The following is an 18,357-nucleotide window of genomic DNA, read 5'->3' as shown; positions in this document are numbered from 1 at the left end:
ACTTGGTGTATTAGAAGATTTAAGGGAATAATTGAGTGATTTAACACTCTAAATAAAATAAAAGATTGAATATCACAAGATCTACTTCTACTCCCCTTAATCTGAACTATTGGGAAGGCTTGGACTAATGTGAAGTTGTGTGGACTGACTTGGATTGCTCCCTCTTTTCTTCTTCTTCTTCTTCTTCTCTCTCTCTCTCTCTCTCTCCCTCTCTCTTCTTACCTCTACCACTCTCCTCTCTAACCTTTATCACTTGCCTCCTAAAAGACTATCCTCCATCAAATGAGGGTAGAAGCCTCCTTTTATAGAGATGCTGACGAGAATCTAATTATTTCCAACAGTTTGAATTTTCTTTGGGTGTCGAGTTAACTTGGTTAAAATCTAAATATTATCCTTTAAATAGAGAATCAATGATTCAAGCTTGACAAATAGTAGCATGAATTGATTTTGGGTACTATACTGAACTTGAATTTTGAGGCATTCCAGATGCAGGATAGCTTCTGGTTGACCGATAAGAATTAGATATCCATCAGTCACCTTTTAAAAAAATAAAAAATAAAATTATGGCCCTTTGTTGGGGCAAGAGAGTTTTTCGAGCTGACATATATAAGATTTGGGTGGTTCAATAATCGGCTTTAATTGATAATTCAGATTAAGCAAGGTAGGTTCTCCTATCTCCAGTGAGATGCTTATAGTATGATTCTAAACTTTCGTGAGTAGTGAAAAAAGGAATACATTCGATAGCTTCGCTTATTAAGATTGAATTAAAAATACATTAGTTTTACGATATCAAGGTTAAAAAATACCAGTAAATTAAAAAACTTAATTATACATGAATAATTTATTTTTCAGCTTCATTTTCTTCATCATTCGAATTTCCTCCCCAAAGTTTTATCCTATCACCAGCAATGGAAGCCTGCCAAGGAACATATAAAATAAACTTCATTAATACAATATAAATTTAATTAATTAATAATATTAATCCATAGTTGAAATATATAGATTTATGTTCATGTCTAGGTTAAGTAAAAAATAAATAATACTTAATAAAATATTATCATAGCATAAACAATTATTATTAATTTATTATGTCATTATCATTACCTCTGTATTCCAATTTGTCCTGTAAACCATCCAAAAAAGGACCAAAGTTTGTAGCAATGTGCCTGAAAGCATTCCATACCAAATGCCCTGAAATTTAAATTCAATCCCATTATGTCATTTTTCTAAAATGTATTAATTTAAGTTATGATCATCAAATATAAATAAAAAGTGACATTAAGTTACAATGCATCATCAAATTATAAGATTACGAATTGTAATTTTAATAAATAATTGAAATATGATTTTAAAATAATAATTAAAAGTTTTATTAAACATTATTTTATTTGTAAAACAGATATGTTATTGAAGGTCATCATTTATTTCTAATCATCTTAATTGAAAGAAATTTATTGAAATAAAGAAAAGTATATGTTTTTACCGAGACACCTAAGTCAAGCTTGTAACCCAAAATAAGACCCAAAGGAATGCCACATATATAATAACATGCGATGTTTATGTAAGCAACTGCTGCCTGCCAGCCTGCACCGATAGCAACTCCTGTAATATATTTCACACCATTATTAGCTAAACATGTTTTATTATTTGTGAAAATAATGAGATATTAGATGTAATAAAAAGAAGTTAACATAGTAGAATAGGATAACCAAATCATACCTGAAAGTACGGGTTGCACATTATTAATAATGATTGAGGATGCAAGTAACGGGGTGAGCATATAAACAAGTTTTTTCACGTCTTCATTACTTGTAAATGCTGATGGGTATTGCTTTCGGGTGATGATTAAAATTAGTGAAAGTAAAACACCAATGAGAAATGAAGTTATCACCACTACCACCACTGAGAACTTTGCAATCCTAGGATGGTTTGCACCTAGTTCATTTGATACCCTCACACTGCAAGTAAAGATTAAAAATAATAATTATAATGCTAATAATTCAATCAAATTATTGATTCAAAAAAAATAAAAGATAAAAGCTTATGTTAAGATGTGTAGAAGGTTAGTCTTGTGAAAAACCTTATCGCTGCATTTGCTCCAAAGGCTACCATAACTGTCCAACCCAATATATTCATGCTGCATATTAACCAACAGTAAAAATCAAAATACAAATACTTTTTTTCTTATTATATTTTATGAAATGACAAGGAACGATAATAATTTTTATTATAACTTAACACCCTTATAGTATGATGGGAAACAATGACACAAAAAAGTTAAAGCATGTGAAATAGAATATATTAACATGTATTTAAGTATGCTGAAAGAATGATAGCAAGATGAATTAATTTTTTAGAATTTAAGAATTATTTCTCATATATATTTTAAAGTTATTTTATCGATAATAATTTGTATTATTCTTTATGATATGAATTTTTCTCTGACTTTATAACTAAGAATACATTTTGATTTTTTTTAAAGATAAATTTTTTTACTAGCATGGTCATGGTTGTTTTTCCTTTTACTATAATAATGTGGTATACTTTATTGTGTATGTTATATCATTTGTATAATGTTATTACAATGTAAAATTTTAACATTAAAATAAAATTTTATTGTAAAAATCTAATGAACTGAATTTTGCAAAGACAACATGCTAGAGTTTAAAAATAATTTTAGTAATGAAGAAAATTTCTTATTTTAAACTAAGCGACTACTTTGATTATTATTATTAGATTAAGAGAATACTTAGAGAACCATCTTTATAGGCATGAATTATTATATTATATTTTATGTGTTGATATGAATGATTTTTATTTCTATAAAATAAATAAATATGATTCTACTTAAATTTTATGTACATATATTATTTATCAACTTAAATTTTATGTACATATATTATTTATCAACTTGTGATAATAGAGCATAAATATTTTTCGTAAGTGATAATAAAACTTACAAATTCTTAACAATCATAAATATGATGCTACTTATATTTTATAAATTTTAATATTGCGACTTAAATTTCTTTTGATTATTCTTTGTAAAATTTTCTATACAAGTTAGATGAATCTAATTAATAACTCTATTTGTGAATATTATCCATCATAAGTTTGAAAAGACAAAAAATTATTAAATAATTATTTTTATAATTAAATGAAAAATTAGGTGATTGTCACATAATTTTATTTTTGAAAGCTTTGTAGACTTTATAATTCTTTTTTTTAAAAAAAAAATTATAGAAAAATGTAATAAAATTCTTAAAGCAGTTATCATGTTAAAATATGAAGTAACATACCATACTGATAAGGCATCCACCGAGACTTCAGGGTTCTTGAGATATCCAGCAAAGAGAATTAAAGCCGTAAAATACCACATCTCAAGGCTAAAAAATGAAAAAGAAAAAATTAAGTTATAAAATACTACATCTTAAAGCTATAAAGATTATTGAGATTTCACATTGATGAATTTCTTTTTTAGAATGCTCAGTGAATATTTCACAAATGCATTAGAATTTCATGTTTTGTAGTTGTTAGATGATATGCGACTATATCTGTGATACTTTTCATGCATAATATAGATGTTTCATTTTACATATATAAAATATTGTAAATATGCTAATTTATTATATTAAAATAAATAATATATGCATGTAATCATATACACTTTGGTAGGTAATTTATATGTAGTATAGTCAAATACGATGAGACATAACTAACATGGATATGACTTATTTCATAAACGATTTAATCATGTAAGCTAATGTATTAATTTAATTAGGTTAAAAGGATATCAATGGAGATATCTATTCGATGCTCATAAATCAGTTAGTTATAATGAGGTTTATACTCTAGAAATTAGAATCATCACTCCTCATTCTATGATAAAATCATGATTAATGACATTATTTTGGTTATGCATTCTCATGATCACATAAGAGTTTTATTAGGTTAGAAATTAAAAATGGGTGATATGATACAAACGTTTTATCAATGGTCACATATTGAATACATATCGTGATATGATGTAAATATTATGTCAATGGTCACATATTAAATACATATATTCTTGTAAATTATCTATATGTACCATTCCAAGTGTTAAATAAAAATCTTCTACTGATTATTGAATGAGTTAACACACACACACACACAGGGTCTCAAGTCCAACTAGTTGGATTGTAGTTTATGATTCACCTAGTTAATAACATCCAACCTATTAAGTGATTATCACATCTAATCTTCCTAATATGTTGTACAAAAATAAGTCACAAACAGTGTATAACCATTGATAAACAATAAAAATAAAAGTATGGTCCACTAGATGAGTGGATAGATTGTATTTTGTATGAAGTACTCCTCGTGGTGGGGCCAATTTATTGAATAGTTTGGATGTCCCTTGCAAATAATAAGTTAGAAGTTATCTACTGTGTGGATCATAACTTGTGGTCCAACTGGTTGACTTGATACCTTTACACACACACACACACACACGAAGGTAATTACATGTTTAGACTTATGCAGGCAGCGGAGAGAGCCAATGACTAAAATCCCTGTTAAGTCCAATCGATTAAACAAGTAAGTTATTGTTTCTATAGTGCGGGCCACCAAATTACTAGACAGAGCTAATTTTTTCATTAGGTGATCTTCATGGTGGGCCAATCTATTCATAGGGTTTGATGTCACTTGCACTTAATAGGTTTTATTTATCCACTAAGTAGACCATAACTTGTGGTTTTGGTTCAACTTTAGACTTACAAACACATATATGTGTCCGTGCATAAACACGCTAGTAATAATAGCAATAATAATAATAATAATAATAATAATAATAATATCTTATTAACTTTATATTTGACATCATGATAAGTGATTTTATATTACGAAAGTCAAATATTTTACGAGCTAAAATTAGTATTAAAATATTAAACACGATTATGCATTGTTTGCATGAATTGACAAAATGTGGTTGGATCAAATAGATTAGATATATGGGTCACTAACATACATTTGTAATTTGTTTGCACATAGGCCCCTTCCTGCCAAGTGGCATGAAGATGAATCTTCAAGTCATGGACATGGTGGGATGCTACAAAGTTGCACATAAGTCAAGCCACTTAACTTGTTCAGTAGGCCCCAACCAAAATTCTTGGTAAATACCTGTAAAGGGCTCATTATTAATTATAGCATACATTTGCAAAGAGATGAAATTCTTCCACCTTGCAAATTGGTCTGAGAAGGCCCTAGCCACCATGATGTATATGACTTATCCACCATAGGAAACAATGCTCCAAGTAACATCCATCGTTGAATGGTATTTCGTTCAATGAGCCCACATTAATTTTTATTTGTCATCTAATCCATTCATAGGGTCACACATGCATGAAGAAAGGGAAAACACAAATATTGGCTTCATCCAAAACTTATGGGAGCCTCGAGAAGTTTTCAACGGTAGACATTATATGTCCACTTTTTTCTATGGTGTGGTCTAGTTGAGCTTTGGATCTTCCTTATTTTTTGGCTCATGCCCTAAAATGAGGAGGCGGAAGGGATAAATGACATGGATAAGTCATATACATCACAGTGGCCCCATAGTTTTTTCCTACGGGTTTGGAGATAGATAATTTCAAACAGCTCCTGTCACCATCACATTGGGGAAGGGTGTATAAATTATCATTGAAAATAATAATTTCTTATTTACGGTGATTTATTAGGGAAATTGAAAAACCAAAAGGACCCTTAGTAGGCAACACCTATGGATCAATCATTAAACGTCCATTGATTTTGGCTGTGGCATGCAAAACAAGCTAATCGGCTTTCTGTGCAACTTTGTAGCATGTCCCACCATGTCCACAACTGTGATATGCTACATAAATGATATGTGGGTGAGAAAAACAAGGTTGTAGGTTTAGTTTACTCTAAATTGAAAACTCAATAACTTGACTTGAAACTTAATTAAGTCAATTTGACTTGGAAAGATATTGAACTGAGTCATTGTAAAACTTAATTTTAAGTTAACTCAGCTTCAAGTTGGCATGACTTGTAGAGTCAATTTGTTGAGATGATCGACTTGACTCTTGGCGACTTGAAATGTGTCACTCGCTTTAGAGTTGTTTTTAGCAAAAAATAGTTTTGAATTTACAACCTCAAACAAGAGGAGTAACGCTCTTAACAAACAAGACAAGCAACACTTGCATGCTAATTCTTCAATTATTTTTATATTTTATTAATATATAACTATCTAAAATATTTATAAATAATATTAATTTAATATTAAATAACACATCAAGTTAAATAAAGAGTTGTTCAAGGTTTTTGAGTGAACCTAACTTGACTAGATGTTGAACAGAGTCGAGTTTTTAAGTTTTAAATTATGAAATTTACCATAACATGCATTTGATCATCCGTCTTACATCTAAAGGACTTTTATAAAATGCCACCTATTGTTATACATAATTAGACATGAGAATTGCTTTAATCCTCTCTTAAAACACTATAGTTCATAGTGCTCCTTATTGTATTAGTATATATGGACAGTTCAATTGATCTATTTGATTGGTCCATTAAGTTTCAAGATACAATTTATACGACCATACAAAAAGTACTGACCAATCCATTTTTAATTTGGACCTATTTTCTACATCCATATATTTTCTACATCCATCTATTTTCTAAGCCCTCAAAGCCCTGGATGGGATGATTACAATTGATTAAAATAGTGATTCTTTATAATCATAAATTATTCATATAGGCCACACAAAGAGATGGATCAAAATGTTATATGAACCTATTTTTATACGTGATTTGAACCATTCATATTAAATACCATTGATCAAATGGATCATATTTGTCAAATTGATAATGATATTTTGCGTGGTAGCCTAGAAAATATGGGTTGAACGACAATGAATAGTTTGGATCAATTGATCCAAATGTCTGAGTGTCCAATTACAGTTAAGACAACCATAACTTATAGTAATTTAAGAAATCTATTGTTGGACATAACCATCCACAAATTATTTAGTTGACAGCACCAACATTTCGAAGGATCCCTTTCTTGACCACTGTCAGTAAAATTCAAGTAACAACAGTTAACCTATTTCTAAAAAAAAATGATGAAAATACATTGAAGAAGTGATCATATCTTGCATACACTGAAAAAGTGATTGTATCTTGCGTACACTAATGGAATGATCGATCCAGATAATTGTACACCATATTGGAACAGTCCATCTCATTATCCAACTACTCTTGAATGGTCTAGATATGTTATCCACCATCTTAGAATGGTCCAGATCAAAGACCATATACTTTTGAACGGTTCATATAGTTGTCCAACTACTTTTGAATTATCTAAATCATTAACCACTTAGTGTGAAACGGTCTAGATTACTGTCCATCATCTTCTAACAGTCTAGATCAGTCTACCTACTTCTAAACTAACTGGACCACTTGTCCAAAGGTACCACGTTTGAGGAGCATTTTCATGAACATCATAAATAAAATAACTGCTGGGACTTAAGTTTAAATGAAAATGGAAAAATACAAAGATTCCTAAAAATATGGGTGGGTAACATCCAACAAAAAGTTTTAAATCTTGTTTGTCTGTACACGAAAAAAGTGAGAGGCATTTCATAAAATTCCTATTAATAAATTAGTGAGAGGCATTTCATAAAATTCCTATTAATAAATTAGATTGCTCATGAGAGAACCAGTCCACATTAAGTCCACTAGAGGATGACTTCCAACTTATTAAATGCATGTGGCTTCCAACACTTTCAATAGTTTAGTCCCACCATAATAATTACTTGGTACAAAAATCATCCGCATCTATTTATCAAGTGGGCCACATCATAAAAGAAAAACAAATGTATAAATACAGCCATACAAATATGGTCCACTTATGGTTAATTTCTGCAAAAGGTTAATCTCCTGTAGGAATAACTTATTGTAAGGGTTGCATGTTACTAAAGCATGAAAGGTTAGAAATTAACATAATTAACATATGAGTAGGCCATAACTTGTATGGGTTTGTTGAGTTTGAGTCTTATAACTCCATCTTTCACGTGATATGTTGTCAGAATGACAGGCCACTTTTTTATGCCTTGGGTAGCTGTCCTGGTCAGAACCTAAAATCTTTTTTTATATTGGCAGACCTAAGGTATTATACGCGTGGGGTACCAGCATGTAGGTTGGAGACCCAAAGACGCAAGAATCTATATTTTAAATTGTTGTTCGGCATTTGGACGGTCCATATAAAATTAGGCAATGATCACAATCCAGAAGAGGAATTATAATCAGCAAGAGGTTGGAATCATAGAAGCAAACTCATATTTTGCCAAAATAACAAAATAATGTATAGATGTGGGTCCCACAATTTACACAACTTAAATTTAATTTGAGTTAATCCAAAAATGTGATGGTTGGTGTGCACTAGAGATATGTGTAATACAAGTAAAATAAATCAAACCAACTGTAAGCAAGGTTTGAAATTAGTATATGGGCATCATCTTATATCGCCTGTATTGTCCCAAACCTTGATTTGTTTGCATGGTGAGCTATGGGCCCGTTTGGCCAGGCAGATTGGAAGGGATTTGATGGTATTGGAAGGGATTGGATGGTATTGGAAGGGATTAGAAGTTAAATCCGGGGATTGGCCGGCCGTGCCAAACAGACTGGGTGATCTGGATTTATCAATCCCATGATCTTAAGACAATCCACTGACAACACCATCATTACCTTTAAATCTCATCCAATCCACCCTAATCGGTTCAAATTTGCCCGTGACATGTTTGGTTCAAGGGATTGGAAGGGATGGGAAGGTTTAATCCCGGGATTGGGCTGGCGTGCCAAACAGACTCGATATAGCAATCCCATGGATCTCAAGACAATTCACTGACAACACCATCATTACCTTGAAATCCATGCCATCCACCCTAACACCATTCAATCCCTTCTAATCCACCTGGCCAAACGGGCCCTAAGTGGTTTTTTGAGGTCACTAAGTTTTCTGGCCCACGAAGAAGTATCTGTTATATTCACATCGTCCATCCATTTGGTGAGATCATGAACCCAAAAATAACAAAGATACAAAGCTCAAATGGACCACACCACATAAATCAGTGGGACCACTCCCGCCTTTGAAACCTTCTTAGGGCCCACCATAATGTTTATTTGTCATCCAAGACATGAACGAAAGAGAAAAAAAAATAAAATAAAAATGTCAAACTGATCCAAAACTCAATGGTAGACATTCAATCCCTACTGTTTTTTTGTGTCATGGTTCCTTGAGCTTCCAATCTGCTTCATTTTTAGACTAAGAACAAAAAATGAAGTAAAATGGATGAAAGGTGTGGATATAACACATACATCATCGTCGGTCCACAGAACTAGGTGACTGAACACACCACCACGCAATCCGTTTCCTACCTCTGGTCTTGGGAGTAGATTACGTGTTACAACACTGGTGTCATTTCATTCCAGTCAAAAAGCTGTTAGAGGGGAACGGATTGGCTACTCCCCCTGCCGCCAGCCAATGGCAGATGGTCGGTGCTATGTGGGCGTCACCATGATGTATGTGTTTCATCCATGCCGTCCATCTATTTTCCTAGTCCATTTTATGCTATGATACAAAAAATGCGGTATATCCCAATCTCAAGTGGACCACATTACAAGAAACGTGTATTGAATGAACGTCGACTAGAATAGGCCCATCAACTTTTCCGGGTTTATTACGTGAATGTGCACACCAATGATACTCGGTCACATCGGGGACCCGAAGGATGAGGGGAAACGGATTGGCTACCACCCCTGCCATCAGCCCGGTGGCTGGTGGTCGGTGCTCTGTGGGCCTCAACATGACGTATGTGTTTCATCGATTTCGTTCATCCATTTTTACACTCATTTTAGGCCTTGATCCCAAATATTAAAGGGATATAAAACTTAGGTGAACCACACCACAGGAAATTAATAGTGATTGGATATCCACCATTAAAATCATCCTAAGGCTCACTGTACTGTTTATTTGACATCTAATCTGTTGATTACATCATACAAACTCAAATGAAGTGAAAAACAAAAAAAAGAAAAGAAAAGAAGATCAACTTGATCCAAAACTACCATGGCTAGCAAAAAGTTTTTAATGAACAACATTCATTCAACACTTTTTCCTGTCATTTGGTCCACTTGAGATTGAGATATACCTCATTTTTGGTACATTATCATAAAATGATCTAGAAAAATAGATGGCCGGCGTGAATGAAACACATACATCATGGTAGGGTCCACAGAGCACCGTCGCAGGGGGAGTAGCCAATCCGTTTCTAAGATGAGGGAAGCGGATTGGCTGGTGTACCTTGCACCAGCTCTGTAGCGGGTGTAGATACGATGTCATGGTAAGACGAGCGCCGACGCTCCTCAGGTTGTACGAACAGTTCAAAGGAGATCAAAGTTGCATTTATATCCACAGTGTTCATGGACCGCACCAAAAATAGCAGTGAGGATAGTGATTTCTACTGTTAAAAAATTTATAGGGCTACCCTGACGTTTATTTTCCATCCAATCTATTAAGAAGCTTACAAATACATGGATGAAGAGGAAAAACAAATTCCATATTAATTCGAAACTTCTTTTACCCCGTAAGGGTGTCAATGGTAGACATTCAATCCCCCGCTACTTTTCTCGGTGTGGTTCACTTGATCTTTAGATCTATCTTATTTTTCAGCTCAAGCCCTGAGACGAGCTCGCCAAATGAATGAATGGATGGCTTAGATATAACACATACCTCATGATGGGATCCACAGAACTTGCTGACCTCAATAGACCAGATATATAGCTGGTGTGTGGCACACCAGCCAATCCGCTTCCAAAGGTGAGACCCCGGCCTCACTTAAGATGGTGCGGTTCATACCGTGGGTTTACAAGGCCCTACCTTGATATACGTAGTATCTATGCAAGCCATCCATCGGTTTTCCCTGGATCATTTTGACATCATCCAAAAAATGAAACAGACCCAATTATTAGGTGAACCATATCATAGGAAATAGTGTTGATTGACTATTAATAGGCTATAAAAGTTTTGGATTAATCTGATATTTGATTTTTGCCTACATCCAGGCTTATGTGACCTTATCAACGTATCGAATGGTAAGTAAACCCTATGGAAAATTAAGATGTGCCCTAAGAAGTTTTTAATGGTATGATAGTCAATCACCAATGTTTCTTACAGTATGGTCTACCTGGTAATTTGATCTGCTTCATTTTTGGGATAATACCCTAAGACGGTACGGAGGAACGGATGGATGGCATGGATACATGATACACACATCAAGGTGGCCCCACCATAACCCTACGGTGAGGGCCCACAGTCTTGGGTGAGGCCCCGGTCTCACCTAATCTACTGGCAGTAAATCTAAGGCCAGTTATGATGTATCGTCAGATGCACTTAGGTTGGTGGATAGCTAACTGTAGGGCTCATTGTGATATATATTACTTACATCCACTTTGTTCATATATTTTTATGACTTATTTTAGGGCATGATTCAAAAAATGAAATAAATCTAAAGGTTAGGTGGACCATGCCACATGAAATAGTCGTGATTGAATCCTTCAGTAGAGCTACTAAAATATTTACTTTTCATCTAACCCGTTGAGAAGGTGGCGAAGAAGACCTGAATGAAGAGACCATACAAATATGAGCTTGATTCAAAAATTTTGTCGCCATGAGAAGTTCTTAATGGTCAGTTACGACTGTTTTCAGTATTATGGTCTACCTGCTATTTTGATCTGCTTTATTTTTTAGGTTCATGCACTAAAGTGAGTTTTAAAAAACGAATGGACGAAATATAAGTCACGTACATCACGGTGGGCCCCACAGTCAGCGATCTCACCCACCTCGGTGGATGGCATTGAATGGATTGGTTATTGCCCCCGTCCTTATTAATGTCCCTGCATACACGAACAGGGCCATTTAACGTCTTTTTTGTGGGCCTGATCTCTGGCGTCAGTCCAAGCAAGGACAGTATCCATGTGGAAATTTTGTGTGCTACCTTCGGAGATTGCGTGTGTACATTTGCTATCCAAGGCGCGTCCAAAATAAGAACTGTGCGCTGTTGTTAGCAATGATGATAGCAGCCACACGCATCTTACCTGGAGTCGTGAATGCTGCTGGAAGCGGCCGATGTACCGCACACCACTGATGTGGCTGTCGTGTTGATGTCATCAATTTATGTGGGTCTCATCAAGAGGTATGAGTTATATCCAAACCGTATGTCCACTTGATGAGCTCATGTGGGGGATTGAACGTCTACCATTGAAATTAAGTGGATCACATTGTAAATAGCAGTGAGGATTGAGCGTCTACCATTGAAGCCCTCTTGGGGCCACAGAAATTTTGGATCAATATGATATTTGTTTTTTCTCTCTTTATGTAGGTCTGCCTGACCTTATGAACGGATTGGATGGAAAGTAAATGTTACAGTGGGCCTTATGAATGGTGTGGCTATCTTGAGCGTTGGAAATTACTCATTTTTGGAAGAAATATCTAAAATGATATGGCCAAATGGATGAACGGTGTAGATATGATACATACATAACTGTGAGGACTATGTAACTTTGATCTCCTTTAAATCGTTCGTTTAACTCGGACCTCGAGGAGCGTCGGCGGTAATGCTAGCCTACGCAAAACACCTACCCACACCAGGTAGGTTGGTTGTGTGTGGTATACCAGCCAATCCGCCTCGTGATATGCTTAGATTATGAACATGTGGGCCAGGCATATTCATTCGGGGAGCGGATTGGCTGGTGTACCACACTACCAAGCTGGTGTGTTGATGTCACCGAGTCATGTGATTTTTATTGCGAGATCTGTGTTATGTCCGAACCGTTTGTCTTTTTGGAAAACTCATTGTAAGGCTTGACAAATCCAAAGATCAAGTGGATTGCACGGCAAAATGCAATGAGGGATTGAATGTCTACCATTGAAACTCTTTTGGGGTCAGAAAGTTTTGGATCAATATGATATTTGTTTTTCCTTTTGTGTGGCCTTATAAACATGGTTGATGTTAAATAAACATTATGGTAGGCTCTATGAATGTTTTAACGTTGAGAATCATTGTTCCCACTGATATTCATGGTGTGGTCCACTTGAGCTTTGGATATAACCCATTTTTAGGTTTATGCTCTAAAACAATCTCTCCAAATGGATGACTGGTGTGGATATAATAAATATATTATTGTGGGGTGTGTGGTATGCTAGCCAATCCTCGATTTAAAAATTGATTTTGCCCTACTTAAAGCAGATTGGATGGTGTACCGCACACCACTAACTTGGCTGGTTGGGCATGTGTTGTACGAAGAGCTCTGATGCATTCTCCAGGTTGTTCGAACGGTTAAAAGGAGATTAAAGTTAAATAGCCTCACAATGATTTATTTATTATTTCCACATTGTTCACCCATTTGGCAAGATCATTTTAGAGCACAGAACCAAAAAGTAGTCATATCCGAAGCTTAAGTGGACCACACCACAAATATCAGTAGGACAATGATTCTCATAGTGAAACATCCTAAAGGGTCACGGTAACATTTATCTTCCATCCAGTCTATTCATAAGGTAACATAGACATGAATGAAGAGTAAAAGCAAATATCATATTGATCCAAAACTTCTATGACCTCAAAAGGATTTCAAGGTTCAATACCTCACTGTGTTTTGTGGTATGGTCTACTTGATCTTTGGAGCTATTTTATTTTCCAGCTCAAGTCTTAAGACAAACTCGCCAAATGAATGGACAGTTTGAATATAACACATACCTTCTATTGAGACCCACATAACTTGGTGACATCAACACACCAACCAACTCAGTGGTGTGTGTCACACTCGCCAATCTTCAGCCCGAATCCAGCCCATTGGGCAGTAGATTGGCTGGTGTACCGCAACACTAACCTGGTTGCTGGTGCATTGACGTCGTCAAATTCTGTAGGTCCATCATAAGATATGTATTATATCCAAACCAACTATCCATTTAACGAGCTCATCATAAGTCTTGAGGCAAAAATTGAGATGATCCAAAGATGAAGTCGGCCACACTGCAAAGAGAACGGAGAGATTGAGTGTCTACCCTTGAAATCCTTTGAGATCGAGTAAGTTTTGAATCAATATGATATTTGTTTTTCCTCTTCATCCATGTCTGTGTCACCTTATGAATAGATTGGATGCAAAATAAACTTGACGGTGGCCCTACGAATGTTTTAATGTTTTAATATATAAAATCATTGTTCCGCTCGTGTTCCTGGTGTGATCCACCTGAGCTCTGTATATGACTTATTTTCGGATTCGTGCTCTAAAATGATCTCTCCAAATGAATGAACGGTGTGAATATAATAAATACACCATTGTGGGTCCATATAACCTTGATCTCCTTTAGACCGTTCATTGTACAACGGCGAGCTCGAGGAGGGTCAACGCTCGTCTTCTCACGACACGTACTCACACCAGCCACGTCGGTGGTATAAGGTACACCAGTCAATCCACTTCCACCCCATTGACAGCCCTAATACTAGTCTCCCATGAGATCCGGGCCATTCAGCTGGTAGGTGCAGTCATCAGTGGTGAGATCCTAAGTAAAAGGTGGGCCCACTTGGTAAATACAATGGAAACCGATTGCCATCATGTACTACAGAGATGACCGTGACAAATCCACTCTGTTCATCAGTTTTACCTGACCACAACAGGAAAAGATTCTGAAAATCGAGTAGATCCAAGACTCACGTGAGCTATGATGCCACGAGAAACAGAGGAGATTAAACACCCAACATTGAAAACTTTATGAGGCCACTAAGTTTGAATCAGAACGATATTTGTGCCTACAGTTTATCTGCGTGGTGATGATCCTATGAATCGGTTTGGATGACATACAAACATAATCAGCTCCGAGAAGGTTTCAATGGTGCACGTTTCCGTTCCCAGTATGGCACACCTGAGTTTTGGATCTGTCTGATTTTTTAGATTCCTATTCTATTATGGCCTTGAAAAACCGATGGACCGAGTGGATTTGTCACCAGTATATCTGTGGACCCCACACAACTTCCGGCAACAAGGGTCGCAAGCAATCCGCGTTCTCACACGATACACCACGCCAGCATGAGCTCCTTATCGGTAGAGTAGTATTTGAATGGCTCTCTACCGGAGAAGGTAAAAAGACGTTACCAGAGCATGATGGCTGACGCAAGGGACAATCTCAGAAAGCCCCACAAGTTAGAGAACGCCTTCCAGGAGAACCCAGACCACGCCCTCCCACAAGTCCCGCTAAAGATGTAAACAAGCTGGGCCACGACGATGAACCACCACGATGCGTTGAGCACGATAGCAGCACCCACCAGACCCCACCCCAACTTCATAATCAGCAGCCAGCTGAAAAAGGTGTGGAGTAGCAGAGCCACTAACGATATAATCGCCATCGCCATGATCTTGCTCTGCGCCTGCAGGAACTTGGCAATCGGGAAGTTCATGGAGTAAGCGAAGAGCTGTGGGATCATCCACACTGCGAAGGTCCCTGCTGACTTGGCGATCTGTGGGTCCTGCCCTATCAGTTCCAACAACTGGGCTGCGAAGATGTAGAGAAAGCTGAGGATGATAGATGTAGTGTTGAGTATGACCCATGACCTCTGCATATAGACTCCGAGCATGTCGAGCTGCCCCGCTCCATATGCCTGTCCGCAGAGCGTCTCCAGTGCGCTTCCCATCCCCAACTGTTCCGCAAAAAATCAAACAGCATGAGGGCGCGTCTGTTTTTACGAAATTGTAACATTAATGTTCTTAAAAGAGGGCCACACATGGTGGCTATGTGCCGGCATTTGATATGGACGGTTTAGATCATTTTATCAAGTATCTGGTAGGGACGACAGGAACCGGGTCACACAGTCCTCCCTACATATGGACGGCGTGATCTGATTCTAAGTCTCGATCCTCACTTCCTTTCAAGACCCATATAAAAGCATTTATTGGCAGCATAGTAACTGACAGGTTTACAGTAGTATCTTTTGAAATCAAATCTCTCTCTCTCTCTCTCTCTCTCTAAAGGAAAAAGAAAAAAAAAAAAGAAAAAAAAAAGAGGAAAAAATGGAAATATTAATCTTATTGATTTTCATTTCATATTTACCATGATCCCAAAAGATAAGCCGGCGATGACAGAATTCTCGATGGAGACGGCTGCAAGCTCGAGAGTCCCGACATGGCCAGCGAAGAGCTGAGTGATGGCGCCGAGGGAGTATTGGCATATTGAGGTGAAGATGGCAGGACCGGCGAGGTGCCAAAGCTTCTTTGATTCCACCAAAAACTCTCTCCAGAAATCTCTCACTCCCTTGATGTGTTCTATGTCTCCTTCTTTTGTGAAGGATTCAAGAGTAGTTGGAAAGCTGCTATTTTCTATTTCTACTTCTCCATCTTTAGCCCCTCTTCTCGACAGAAGAGGCTCCGTCTTGTGGCTTTCCATCACTAACTTTGCTCTTGAAACGATAAATGAGATGCTTTTCCCCTTTTCTAGCTGGAGTTTCTTTTGTTTGGACCCGGCCGGACCCTTTGCAAACCTTTGTACCTTGAACTTAACTTAAAACGCGATATATGACGCCCGCCGTGATGTATTCACAATATCCGACCGTCCATCATTTTCTGCCACCAATTTTCTCTTCGTAATCTGAATTTCATGAATTCAAGCCCATCTAAAAGTCAGGTGTCCATACCATGTAAAACTATGTTAAAAAGAACTCGAGTAATTTTTTTCTTCTTTTTTTTCTCAACCATGCCTTTTTGGATGCCTAGGAAAACATGAGCAGTAACACATGATGGACGGATTAGATTTCATTTATATTTTAGACTGGCCCCCGAACATGGCGTTGTAGATTAAGTCTAACCTACAAAGCATTGTAGGTAGTGCATACGCCCAGCGTTTTTATCTGTCAGCACAAGTTTTGGCCTGACCTGCTTGTAATGGCTTACGTGCATGATGGATTCCATAATGAAAATCGCGTGTTTTACGGAATGGATGCAATTCTTTATACATAAGAAATTTTCAATGGTTGATATTCAATTTCAAAAATCTAAACTGCCGATAGTCTATTTTGAAAGCAAAGGAAAGTCCCCCGCCGTCCCCTCATTGGTCCACGTCATTTCCGATGACGCCCAATTTCTATCTTACAGAAGACCGTCCATCATTTTTTTTTTTTTTTTTTTTACGGCAAACCATAAAATTTATTTGCCATCTAATCTGTTCATAAAGGCAGCGTGCGTATACCTATATAAAGGTAGATCACAAATTCCAGCTTCATCAAAGCCTTCTATACCTGAGTAAGTTTTAAACGATAATGTTAATTCCTGATATTTCATGTGGCGTAGTCCACTTAGCTTTGAATCTACTTTATTTTTAAACTTATATTCTACAATGATCTTAAAATTAGATGGACTTTGTACATCTAAAAAAATACATCATCATGGGCCACTCGAATTTCACACGTTGCTTGCCGTGTGGTGCATCACATTACAGAGAGGAGAAAACCAAAGTGTTGAAATGTGAAACTTATGTGGGCCCAGCACAGTCATGTATGTATCCGATCTGCACCATCCATCTATGTTTCATACCATTTTATGGCATGAGACCAAATGCTAAGAAGATCCAAGGATCAAGTGGGCCTCACTTCAGGAAACAGTGGGGATTGAACTCTTACACTTGAAAAAATTTTGGGCTCACATAAGGATCTGATCAAGCCAGGTCCGTGGAACTTATGAAGAGGTTAGATGGCAAATAAACCTCTCAGGGGACCTTAAGGAAGGTTTCAACAATAGTCGTTTAATCTCAGCAGATCTCTGTGGTGTGGTCCAACTGAGCTTTGAAGGTGCCTTATTTTTTGGGCTCATGCTACCGAATGATTTGAAAATATTGATGGACGGTGTGGATCTAACACATAAATAATGGTGGGGCAAATAACTTCTGCATGTTAAAAGTTAGTTGTGTACTATGGAAGCTATTCGGTCAAGTAAGTCGGCCTGCTTTGAGAGTCGGTGTCATCGGCGATGACGTCGACCAATGAGAAGCGACGGCTCTGAACTTTCCTTCGCATTAGGCAATCCGGATGGAAGCGGATTAGCTGGTGGACCACACACCAACTATATAGCTGCTGTCGGTGGAAACGGACTGCCTGATGGTCGCTGCCCTGCGGCCCCCACCATGATGTATGTGTTTCATCCATGCTGTCCATCTATTTTTACAGATCATTTTACAGTATGATACTAAAAATGAGGTATATCCCAATCTCAAGTGGACCACATTACAATAAACAGTTTTGAATGAGCGTCGACCATTAAAAC

The 18,357-nt window shown here is 36.6% G+C and overlaps 1 protein-coding gene across 2 annotated transcripts; it reads right to left on the bottom strand.

The window, feature by feature from the left end:
• Positions 1-722: 722 nt before the first annotated feature.
• On the bottom strand, positions 723-16,721 carry LOC131239807 (protein DETOXIFICATION 29). 2 transcript variants are annotated; one of them, XM_058237682.1, is made up of 8 exons: positions 16,157-16,714; positions 15,205-15,746; positions 3,300-3,386; positions 2,081-2,137; positions 1,720-1,958; positions 1,484-1,602; positions 1,105-1,191; positions 723-916 (listed from the first exon to the last, which is right to left on the bottom strand). In XM_058237682.1, the coding sequence occupies exons 1-8, from the start codon at positions 16,487-16,489 to the stop codon at positions 842-844; spliced, it is 1,539 nt and encodes a 512-aa protein (XP_058093665.1). In that variant the 5' UTR covers positions 16,490-16,714; the 3' UTR covers positions 723-841. The 2 variants fall into 2 exon arrangements, with proteins under 2 accessions (XP_058093665.1, XP_058093666.1); XM_058237683.1 differs by lacking the exon at positions 3,300-3,386 and having other exon boundaries at positions 16,157-16,721.
• Positions 16,722-18,357: the final 1,636 nt, after the last annotated feature.

This window comes from Magnolia sinica, chromosome 3 (assembly GCF_029962835.1).
Source record: "Magnolia sinica isolate HGM2019 chromosome 3, MsV1, whole genome shotgun sequence".
Lineage (NCBI taxonomy): Eukaryota > Viridiplantae > Streptophyta > Magnoliopsida > Magnoliales > Magnoliaceae > Magnolia > Magnolia sinica.
This window is presented reverse-complemented; position numbering and strand designations above follow the sequence as displayed.

Coding starts and splice junctions, on each gene's coding strand:
- LOC131239807 (XM_058237682.1), bottom strand. CDS start 16,489: ATGGAAAGCCACAAGACGGAGCCTCTTCTGTCGAGAAGAGGGGCTAAA. Junction 15,747..16,156: donor GCTTATCTTTTGGGATCATG/GTAAATATGAAA, acceptor TTTGCGGAACAG/TTGGGGATGGGAAGCGCACT. Junction 917..1,104: donor GGACAAATTGGAATACAGAG/GTAATGATAATG, acceptor GTTCCTTGGCAG/GCTTCCATTGCTGGTGATAG.